The following is a 10702-nucleotide window of genomic DNA, read 5'->3' on the forward strand; positions in this document are numbered from 1 at the left end:
GTAGACTACGTCATGTACCGGGGAGTGGCCGGAGGCCCGCTGAGCCCAGTAAGTGCCGGAATTCCGGGCGCAGGGCCGGCTGGAGCTGGGGCGACCCCTCAACCCCTGACTCCTGCCCCCAGGAGGTGGAGCAGGTGACCTTCAGCACCGCCCTGGCGGGGCTCACAGACCACCTGGCCGTGGGACTTCGGCTCCGAGTGTCCGCGCCCTGCCGGCACGCGCACGCTGGCGACAGTTGCGAGGCCGGGTGGAAAGACGGACACGGACGCAGAGCGTGAGCCTGGCCAGTTGCCGCGGGGACAGGGCGACTTAAGAGCTGTTTATTGTGGGGGCCCTCCCTCACACCGCCTCCTGGGCTCTGCGGTACTCATAGACGCTGCCGCGCTCAGGGAAGGCCGGGGGCTGCTGGGGCGACCCCTGCGGCTGCGGGGCGGGGTCATCCGGGTCCCCGTAGCCCCCACCGCCTGGTGTGTGGAGGCAGAACACGTCCTGTGGAACAGAGGGGCAGGCTCAGGGCGGGCATGCCCTCCCCGCACGCCGCCTCCCGCTGCGGTCCCATTCCCCTGCCCCTGGGGCAGCGTGTCCACGGGGCCCACTGGACCGCGGAGGCCCACTGCGCGCCCTCTTCCCCTCAGAAACCAAATTAAACTACGCGTCTGGTCATCTTTGCAACTCTGCTCACCCTCTGTGGAATGCCGATCAACAGGGGCGGGCGGGAATGAGAGAGGACAGAGCTCGACCCTTACCCCGGGGTACACGGGCACCGACGTCTTCCCCCCCAGATTCACCGTCCGGCCGTCCTTGCGGATCAAAAGGTTTAGGCCACGGGCGCCGGGCTCGCCCCCTGCGAGAAGAGGCGAGGTGGGCGGAGCCCAGGAGGCCGGGATGGGAGAGGCGGAGGAGGTTGGTGGGGAGACCGGAGGTCCCCCGGCCGCAGGGGATCGCGGCTGCTCACCGTGGAGGCCGTAGGGCCGGAAGGCGCGGCGCTCGGTCAGCACAGACAGCAGCGCCTCCTCGCGGAAGAGCAGCTCGCGGACGACGCCGTCGCCGCCCCGGAAGCGGCCGCGGCCCCCGGACCCTAGCCTCAGCTCGAAGCGGCGCACGATGACCGGGTACCTGCGCGGGCCAGGGGCTCAGCGCCGCCCGCCCGGGCTCCCGTGCCCCCGGCCCGGCCCGGCCCTCGCCGCTCACCTGCTCTCCAGGATCTCGGGGTCGGTGATGCGCGTGTTGGTCATGTGGCTGTGCACGCCGCTGCGCCCGTGCCAGCCGGGGCCCGCGCCCGCACCGCCCGCCACCGTCTCGTAGTAGCCCATGTGGGCATTGCCCAGGGTCACATTGTTCATGCAGCCCTGCCAGGGGCAAGCGGCATTGGCTCTGGGCTGGAGGGACACCCCCCACCCCAACATGCACGAGCATGCCCACCCAGCCGCCGCACCTGCGAGGCCGCACAGGCCCCGAAGGCCCCTAGGATGACGTCCACCACGCGCTGTGACGTCAGCACGTTGCCGCCCACCACGGCCGCTTCGGGGGATGGGTCCAAGATGGAGCCCCTAGGAATCACAACGCGCACCGGCGCCAGGCAGCCCTGGGGGGGAGGGGCCGGCTCTCAGCGCAGCTGGGGAATACACCTGCCCCTACCACCAGCACCCCAGGACCAGTCCGTGGTCGGGCTGACCGGCCCCCAGGATCATTCAGGGTGACACGGTCCGCCCCCGTGCACCTGGTTGAGCGGGATGTCTCGGCCCACCAGACAGCGCAGGGAGTAGATGAGGGCTGACAGCGTGATGGCCCGCGGTGCGTTGAGGTTGCCAAACACTTCAGGCCCGGTGCCGCTGAAGTCAAATACTGCGCTGCCCTGCCCACGGGAGGGAGGGGGGAGAGGTCATCAGCAGCCGGGCGGCCACGCCTCGATGCCCTCAGCCCTGCCGCTGCAGCCTGACCTGACTCAGGTTGATCTGCACGCGGAGTCGGATGGGGGAACCGTCGTCCATGTGGTCCTCTGCCGACACCTCCAGGGGCAGGCCTCGGGCCTGCCGCGAGGTTCCAAAGGCCCGCAGCATGTCCCGCACGGCCAGCTCAGCGTTTGCCTGGCAGACAGCATGTTCACCCGGCAGCCATGCCGCCGACCAGGTGGGGCGGGTGCTCCCCACCTCCCCACCCAGCTGCCTGGGGGCAGGCACAGAGCTGCCCCCCTGCTCCTGCCCCCTCGGCCCACCTGAATATGGCCCATGTAGGCCTGCACCACATCCAGGCCGTACTGCCCAATGAGCTCTCCCACCAGCTGGATGCCCTTCTGGTTGGCTGCCACCTGCGCACGGAGGTCCGACAGGTTGTCGTGCAGGTTCCGAGTCCCGCTACAGCCAGGAATCTTGCCTGGAGCCCGCAGGGCCTCAGTTACCGCTGGATGGAGGAGGTCACCACTGAGCCACCCTGGGCCCCTGGGGCTGCCTGGTGCCCTGCTCCCCACCTACTTCACCTCTGCTGGGCACCGTGTGGGGCACCCCATGTTGGCCCTTCACTGGCTCCCCCACAACCCTGCTGACTCCCCCAGCACTCCAAAAACCCCCAGCCTCCTCCCACCTGCTCAACCTTCTCCTTCGCACACTCCAGCCCCCCAGGGCACCCTAGACTAGGACAGATAGCTCTGCCTGTGACCTCACAGGAGCTGGGAGGTTCCCCGGGGCGGGGGGGAGAGATCCCTTCCCTCAGCAAACTCTGCTCCCGCCAGTGAATTCCTCCTGCCCCACCTCCCCACCTCCTGCCCCACTCCCTCCTGCCCTTTCTGGGCTTCCCTCCCCTCTCACACCACTTCCCTTGACCCTCCCCCAATCACACTGCCCCCAGGGCCCTCTCTCAACTGCTGTGAAAGGCCATCAGCTGGCTCTCTGTGCCTCCTACCCCCCCAAACAAATCTGAACTAGGCCTCTACACCCTGGCAAGCCCCAGAAAGCCCCAAAGACTGAGGGAAAGCCTCTCTCCCTAGTCTGGGTCACAGTACTCTCTCAGGCTCCCTGGGCACCGCGTCCTCTGTCACGCGCCTGCACATGTCCCTCCCATGATCCCTGCCCCTTGCCCTCTGCTCCGTCCACCCTGACCAAGGGAGCGGCCAGGCCTGGGTCATTCTGTTTGTGTCTTCAGCACCCACAGCAGCCTGCGGCTCTGTTACCCAACGCTCCATCCTGCCCACGCTACCTACCCTCACTCTGGGATGCCCCCTGGGCTCCCAGGCCCCTGCAGCCTCACACCAGCTCTGAATTTTCCACTGCCCCTGTCTCCTGGACCACACTGCAACTTCAGCCCCAACTTCCCTGCAGCTGCTCTGAGCTCGGTGCCAGAGCCTCCCTCCGTCCTCTCACCATCCAAACTTGACTCCTCACCCCCACCCCCAAATCCCATCAAAGGCTAACCTTGATCTCCAAGACAGCAGTCCCTACCCCCACTTCTGCTGCCCAGCTCGGGGGTCAGCATCATGCAGGGCAACCACAGCCGCCCCCCACCCCACTCAGCCTGGCCTCTGGGCCACCCTCCAACCCCCCCATTCACTCAGCACATAGGCTGAAGGCTTTCATGGTGTGTAGGCAGACCGGTGCAGGCCCACTGAAGCCCTTCGTGGCCACCCCACTACCCAATGACTCAGACCCAAAACCAAGAAAGTTCTCTAAGAGCCTGTGTCCCTGGCCCCCATCCTCACTGCTTCTCTGAAGCCCCCAGACCCAGTGCAAACACAATGCAGACCGTCACCACCACGAGCAGCTGCCTACCTTGCAACGGCTCCTCTCCCTGCCCCATGCCACCGGTGTCCTGGCCAGTTCCCCACCCCCAAAATCACTGAGGCCTTCCTGGGCCCAGGTAGAGTTTGCCTCAGCTCCTCTGGTCATCTCTGAGAGATGATCTGCAATCACTGTGGGGTCGCCAGCTGGCTCCCCCAGGCTCAAGGCGGGCCCGGGCCAGTAGGCTGTGTCCCAGTGCCCCCCTGGCCTTGCTGTAAGGAGCAGCCATGTGTGCCAGCCCACCGAATCCTCCTCCCTTCCTCGCCATCGCCCCGACCCCACCTCCACTCACCCTCCTCCTGGAATACTCCCCCCTGGACGAGTTTGAAAGACAGAAAGACAGCGCCCTCCTGCTGCAGTGTGGTGGAGTGGGGGGGCATGGAGCCTGGTGTGATGCCCCCGATGTCTGCATGATGCCCGCGGCTAGCCACATAGAACACAGGCCGAGCCTGACCTGGCCAAAACACCTGGCGGTGGAGAGCAACTGTCAGCTGGGCCAGCCACCCTTGCCCCCCAGAGACAGCGGGCAGAGGCGCTCACCGGTGTGATGACAGTCAGGTCTGGCAGGTGGCTGCCCCCGGCGCTGGGGTGGTTGCTCAGCAGCACGTCGCCAGGGTGCAGGTCAGCCCCCAACTGCTGGATCTGAAGCCAGGAGACGGTCCCGAGTTGGAATGGCGGAGGTGAGGGGCGGGGTAGGGGAAGCAGACAGGGGACCCGCCAAACCTGGAACTGCACGGTCTCCTGCATGGCGCCCAGGTGCACAGGGATGTGGGGGGCGTTGGACACCAGCCCCCCGTCCGGCCCAAAGAGGGCGCAGGAGAAGTCCAGACGCTCCTTGATGTTGGTGGAGATGGCTGTGCGCTGCAGGATGCGGCCCATCTGCTCTGGGGGCACAGAGTGACCAGGCACCCGCTGGCCCCACCCCACCCACAGCACAGCCCTAGACTACGAAGAGGCGGGACCCGCTGCCTTCAAGGCCCCAAGGGCGGTGGTGGCTCACCTGCACACAGTGAGGCCGGAGCCAGGCCAGGCCTTGGCTGGGGGAGGGGCACCCCCTTCCCCTCCATCCCCGCCTGGAGCCTCACCAAGGACCTGGAACCCCACACCGAGCCTCCAGCTTGCCCAGCACAGTAAGAAGCTGGCGCTGAGGCACAGGACTCAGGGCCCCCAGCAGGCCCCCGGCCCGACCCTGCACAGACGGGTTCGCTGTGCCGAGCCTGTTTCCCGCCCGCAGATCCCATGGCTGCCGGTAGGAGTCAGGTACGCGCACTGCCCAAGGCCCGCTGGTGCAGGGGGCTGGCCATCCCAGCGCCAGGGCCACGCTGTGCACCCTTCCCCTGGGTCACACTCCGCCTCTCTCCGCACAGCCCCGCCGCCAGCCACAGGGCCTGTGCCTCTGCCTGCCCGGTACGCAAGCCCCCCCACCCCGCAGGGGGCAGGGCCACTCACCAGCAATGCTCATGAAGCGGTGTGAGAAGATGGACAGGTGGATGGGGTCAAGCTGGGCGCCCACCGTGCTTGGGGCCTCTGCCCCCACAGAGATGCGGATGTCCCCCGTCTCAGTCACCTCGGCCTGGCAGCCTGGCTCCACCAGGATGGTGCTGAGGGTAGGGGTGCAAGAGGCTGCAGGCACCAAGCCAGAGCCCGCATCCCAAATAGGGACCCCGCATCCCCAGGCAGGGGGACACACCAACCATAAGGGACCCCGGAGTCCTTCATATTCCTGTAGCCTTGGGCAGAGAACCCTCCACCAGGACCCCTGAGCTCACCCGTGCCCTGGCAGCTGTGGCCCCAGCCCTCACTCCCATGGCCGCCCCCAGCCAGGCCTCAGCCCACCTGTTGCTGTCAATGATGAGGCAGGGCCCCTGAAGCTTGTGCCCGTAGCCCAGCTCTCCCAACAGGTATACGGGGGTTTCCTGGTACCCCCCCTCAAAGTAGCACTGGGTCATCTGAGGAGGGTGTAAGAGGAGTCAGGTTCCTAGGCCCAGCTCCCTCCCTGGGTCTCCCCATCCACACCTGTCCCCATGTCCCTGTGGCTGTGGGTGGGCAGGCAGAGCCAGAGCCACCCACCTTGTCTACCCGGGGAGGCCCAGTCTGAGCTCTGGGGACATCTTCAAGGCGAAGGCCACTGCGGCCAGTGCCCCTCACACGCACGTCGTCTACCACCACTGGCCGCTCGGGGATGACGAAGCCAAACTCCCTCATGTACCTGTATGTCCACCGGCCCCGAGAGGACTCTCAGGGCAAGGTGGCCGGGCTGGCAGGCCCCCCACCAGCGCTCCCAGGACACGGAGTTCGCGTACCTCTCCACAAAGGCTGCCCCAAAGTCTCCGGCCCGGGGCGAGCGGGCAGTGGCCGGGTGCCGGTGGGCAGACACCATCAGCGCACAGTCGGTGCCCTGGTAGCGCAGATGCAGGAAGCTCTCAGTGCTGATCTGGGACCTGCGGCAGTGGGGCAGGAGGGGCACTCACACGGGGCCCCCGAGAGGACTCCTGTCCTGCCTCCCCAGGCACGCAGGAGTCCAGCCCTCCTTGACCACTGCCCACTGCAGGGGCCCCAGCACCGTCTGGGAAATCAGGCGGTAAATCCAACTGGGGGTGGCTGGGCTGCTGCAAGCCCTCTGCGTGGCCAAGCTCACCCAGCCCCTTGAGCCGCACCTGGGAAAGCCCTGGGTCCGCAGGGCGTCCACACACTGCTCCTCCAGGCGGCTCAGCCTCTGGTCCAGCTGCACGAAGGTCTCAGGCGCGTAAGGCAAGGAGCATGGCTCCTGCGCCTCGTGCACCACGTCTGCCAGGGCCAGCCCCAGTGCCGACAGCAGCCCGCTGTGCCTGCGGGACAGGGGCCTCGGCAATGTGGGGGTGCCTCCCGAAGCCAGCCCCCCAGCCTAGCACACGGGGGCCACTCCCACACATACCTGTGAATGTGCACAGTGTCCATGCCCAGGGCCCGGGCGATGGCACAAGCATGCTGCCCACCAGCTCCCCCAAAGCAAGCCAGTACGTGGGCTGAGGGGTCATGGCCTCGTGCCTGGGAAGCCAGAAGAGGGGGCAGTGGGCATACCCTACCCTGTCTGGCCCCCGACCGCCCCCCCCCACCGCCGTTCGGTTGACTGAGTGGGAGGTGTGGGTGTGGGGAGCAGGGCTGTAGGGCAGGGCAGGCAAAGGAGAGGGCAGGGCAGGCGTACCTGCGTGAGCGCACGGATGGGCCGGCACATGGCCTCGTTGGCCACACGCACGAACCCCATGGCTACCTCCTCCAGGCTCAGCGGAGAGGCCGGGCAAGGCCCGTTAGTCAGGAAGCTGTTGACCTCAGTAGCCACAGCCTCCAAGGCCTTTCGGGAGGCTTCAGGGGACAGTGGCTGGTCCTCTCCCGGCCCAAAAATGCAGGGGAAGGAGGCAGGCAGTAGGCGTCCCAGAACCAGATTAGCATCCGTCACTGTCACAGGACCCCCTGGGAGGTGTGCACGGTGTGGGGGTTGGGGGCTGGAGACGGGGTCCAGTACTAGGCAGCAGGAGCAGGGCCGAAGGGGTGGGGTGGGGCTGGGCAGCATGGGAAGGGGCCTGGTGGGGCAGATCCCAGTTCTTACCTTTACGGTAGCAGGCAGGGCCAGGATGGGCTCCTGCAGACTCAGGCCCCACCACAAAGAGGCCGGACCTGGGAGAGGGAGGACTGGACTTAGAGGTGTGTTGGGAAGCAGGGCTAGGGGGCCCCAGCCCAGGTGCAGGGGCTGACCTAAAGAAGAGGCGGGAGCCCCCACCAGCTGCCACTGTGTTGATGTCCAGCTGGGGGGCCTGGAGGGTGACACCAGCTGTGCTGGCCTCAAAGACATGCTCAAACTCCCCAGCATAGCGGCTCACGTCGGTGGATGTGCCTGGTGGGGCAAGGGGTATGAGGAGTCAACTCACGGACCTGGATGCCCGGCATCGTCTGGTCCTACGGGCAAGACTCCTGACCCCACCCTCAGCCTTCATACCTCCCATGTCAAAGCCGATGACGGGCTGGCCGCCCTCCACCCGGTAGGTGGTGGCTGCATAGCCCACCACACCCCCAGCAGGTCCAGACAGCACAGCGCGGGAGCCGCTGAAGGAGTCCATGGGTGCCAGGCCACCATCAGAGCGCATGAACAGCACCTGCACGTCCTGGGGGCAAGCAGCTGGACAGTGAGGGGCTGGGCGGGCACATGGTGGGGGTGGCTGGGAGAAGGCAGTCACAGGCGCCTCACCTTGAGCTGGCCCTGGAAGCCGCGGCGGAAGCCCTGCACGTAACGCTGTATGGTGGGTGTCAGGTAGGCGTCAGCACAGGCCGTGTGCCCCCGAGGCACGATGCGAACCATGGGCATGGCCTCCGAGGACAGTGACACGTGTGTGAAGCCCAGCTCCTGGGCCAGCGCGCCCACCTGCTGCTCGTGCTGGGCCCACCTGTCACAACGACCCAGTGGTCCTCCTGCCCACAGCCTCCCGCCCACCACCCAGAGCCCCTGGCCAGCCCGCACTCACGCGTAGGAGTGCATGAGCACGACGGCCAGGCTGCGGATGCCTCGGGACAGGAGCCCCTCCAGCTTCCCTCGCAGACCCCCGAGGTCCACGGGCTGTTGCACCTCCAGCAGGTCCCCTGTGCGTCCTGCCAGGAAGCCCGTTACCACCCGGTCAAAGGCCCGGGAGGGCCTGCTGCCCCCACACCCCGACACCCCAGGCACCGCACCTTTGACAGGTGTCCCTGCGCCCGGCTCCCCGCGATACAGCACCACGCGCTCGTCCACCTCCAGCACCTCTTCATACAGTACCTCAGGCATGGGCACGGCCTGGGGGCAGGCAGAGGCTCAGAGAAGGCCCAGGCCTGAGGGTCCTTGCTGGGGTCCTGCGTGGGAGGGGCAGTGCAGGCGAGGGGATGTGTCCCAACAGGCCAGTGAACAGGCCCAGGAGACCTAGTCAGACAGGGCGGGCCCCAGCAAGGCCCACCCAGGGGGCAGCTCTCTGCCCCAGGCACCTGAGTGCAGCCAACTGCCCCACCCCCACAAGGGCAGCTCCCTCTGGGAATGCAGCAGGGCCAGTGGGGGAGGGTCGGGAGGGAGCGCTCCTACCCCTTACCCCAGATCAGTTTGTCTTGGGTCGCTCCACGCCCGGAATCCAGGACAGGGCATGGCGGCAGGCAGGAACAGGACTACCTGTGACACTCTGAGGGCTTGGGGGACACCGTGCCTGCTGGGGGTGCTGGAACCTCCCCTCTGCCTATCAGCTGGTGGCCTTGGGCCGGCACAGACCCTTCGAGGACTGCCCTCCCCGAGGGGCCACGGCGTCCCTGGGAAACCAGGGGCGGCTGGACCCAGCACCAGCTGGGGTGGGTGAGCTCACCAGATCGAAGAGGTCCTCCCGGGCCTGAGTGCCCACGTGCAGCAGGTCTCGGAAGCCACGTGTCACCAGCAGTGCCACCCGCTCCCCCCGCCGCTCCAGCAACGCATTGGTGGCCACCGTGGTGCCCATGCGGATGCTGGCAATGCGACTGGTGTCCAGCGGCCGGTCCCGGGGCAACGGCACGCCCCCCTCCTGGGAAGCACATGGTTAGTGTCGCGCCTCTGGTCCCAGGGCCCACCCCAGCCCGCCGCCCTGCCCTGGCCACCTGCTCCAGGATGCGGCGGATGCCCTCGGTCGGTGCGTCTACATAGTTGGCAGGGTCCTCTGAGAGCAGCTTCAAGACCCTCACGTGCCCCCCCGGGCACTGGGCAAAGACATCCGTGAAGGTGCCTCCGCGGTCCACGGCAAAATGGAAACGCCCCTCGGGGCCGCCCATGATGAGGGGGCTGGCGTCCAGCAGCGACTCTTCGGCCGGCAGTCCTGGCAGAACTGCACAGAGACTGCGGATCAGGCCCCAGGCCTGGGGTCATCCACGGGTTGGCAGCCGGGGCAGAGCTGGGGTGGGGAGACGATGGGGGTTCCGGTCCAGAAGGGGCCCCGGGCAGAGCGGGAGCTGCAGACCCAGCTCCGACGGCTGCCTGAGGGGCGGCCAGAGCGGGGTAGGTGGGGAAGCCAGACCTAAGGCCCCTCATTACCCGGTTCCCAGTGCCCCGGGCTGCGGCCGAAAGCCCCGGGCCCGGAACAGGTCTTTCGGAGGTGGACGCGCCACGGAAGCCCACGGGCTGGTGGGTCTGGGCTCTTTTAGCAGGAAGTGGCCCGGGGGGCCCGGGGCGGGCGAGGGAAGCCCCACTCGCAGCTGCTCGACCTTCGGGCCCAGGCCCTGTGGGTCGCGGGACGGGGCGGGGCCTGCGCAGACGGCGGGGCGGGGCCGGCGGCCGGGGGGCGGGAAGCCGCGGGGCGTTGGGGGCGGGGCGGCGCGGCCGAGGCGGGGTGGGGAGGAGAGGGACCGGGAGCGTCCTAGTGCGAGGCCCACCTGGCGGGTCGGCTCCGAGCCCTCGCTGTGTGTTCGCGCAGCGCTCCCTCCCTGCCCTGCCCGCGCCCGCCCCCGGCCCCGGCCCGGAAGCGGAGCCCGCCCCCCGCAAGACCGGTCCGGGCGCGCACGGCCCTCCCGGTTGCGTAAGGCTCCGGCTTGCCGGGAGCCATCCCGGAGGACGGCGGGGCGCGGGGCCGAGCTGGGCCAGGGCGGCGCTGTGCTGGCGCGCCCCCGGCCGCCGGGCACCCTAAGCCGCCCAGAGATCGCCGAGCCTTGGAGCCCCGGGACCCACTCTGGGTGCCGCGGGGCAGGGAGAGCAGGCTGCCCCGCAAAGAAATAATAGCCCAGACGAGCTCGAACTGCGCCCTGGCGCGAGGCAGTTACGCCGCGGGGGATGGGGGCCACCGGCGGGCGCGCCCTGCAGAACCCCCTTGCTCCCCTCGTGCTTGCAGGTGCTGTGGACAAGGGCCCCTCCACAAGCCCTCACCACCCCTGCTGCCCGTCCAAGGCCAACCCTGCCACAGCCTGGGAGCAGCAGGACCCTCACA

The 10702-nt window shown here is 68.0% G+C and overlaps 1 protein-coding gene across 2 annotated transcripts; it reads right to left on the reverse strand.

Moving 5' to 3' along the window:
- Positions 1-275: 275 nt before the first annotated feature.
- LOC103656703 (5-oxoprolinase, ATP-hydrolysing) lies at positions 276-10004 on the reverse strand. Of its 2 annotated transcripts, none has more exons than XM_040625695.1 (27): positions 9817-10004; positions 9387-9610; positions 9122-9313; positions 8472-8571; positions 8267-8390; positions 7993-8188; positions 7744-7909; positions 7503-7641; positions 7357-7424; positions 6955-7220; positions 6685-6797; positions 6428-6598; positions 6074-6211; positions 5841-5979; positions 5607-5719; positions 5220-5371; positions 4494-4654; positions 4311-4412; positions 4063-4237; positions 2216-2400; positions 1941-2087; positions 1721-1855; positions 1436-1585; positions 1192-1349; positions 956-1116; positions 747-844; positions 276-489 (listed from the first exon to the last, which is right to left on the reverse strand). In XM_040625695.1, exons 2-27 carry the CDS (start codon positions 9555-9557, stop codon positions 340-342), a joined length of 3870 nt encoding a protein of 1289 aa, XP_040481629.1. In that variant the 5' UTR covers positions 9558-9610; positions 9817-10004; the 3' UTR covers positions 276-339. The 2 variants fall into 2 exon arrangements, with proteins under 2 accessions (XP_040481629.1, XP_040481630.1); XM_040625696.1 differs by having other exon boundaries at positions 9387-9676.
- Between the last annotated feature and the right edge of the window lie 698 nt (positions 10005-10702).

Source organism: Ursus maritimus, unplaced genomic scaffold (assembly GCF_017311325.1).
Source record: "Ursus maritimus isolate PB19 unplaced genomic scaffold, ASM1731132v1 scaffold_9, whole genome shotgun sequence".
Taxonomy (NCBI): domain Eukaryota; kingdom Metazoa; phylum Chordata; class Mammalia; order Carnivora; family Ursidae; genus Ursus; species Ursus maritimus.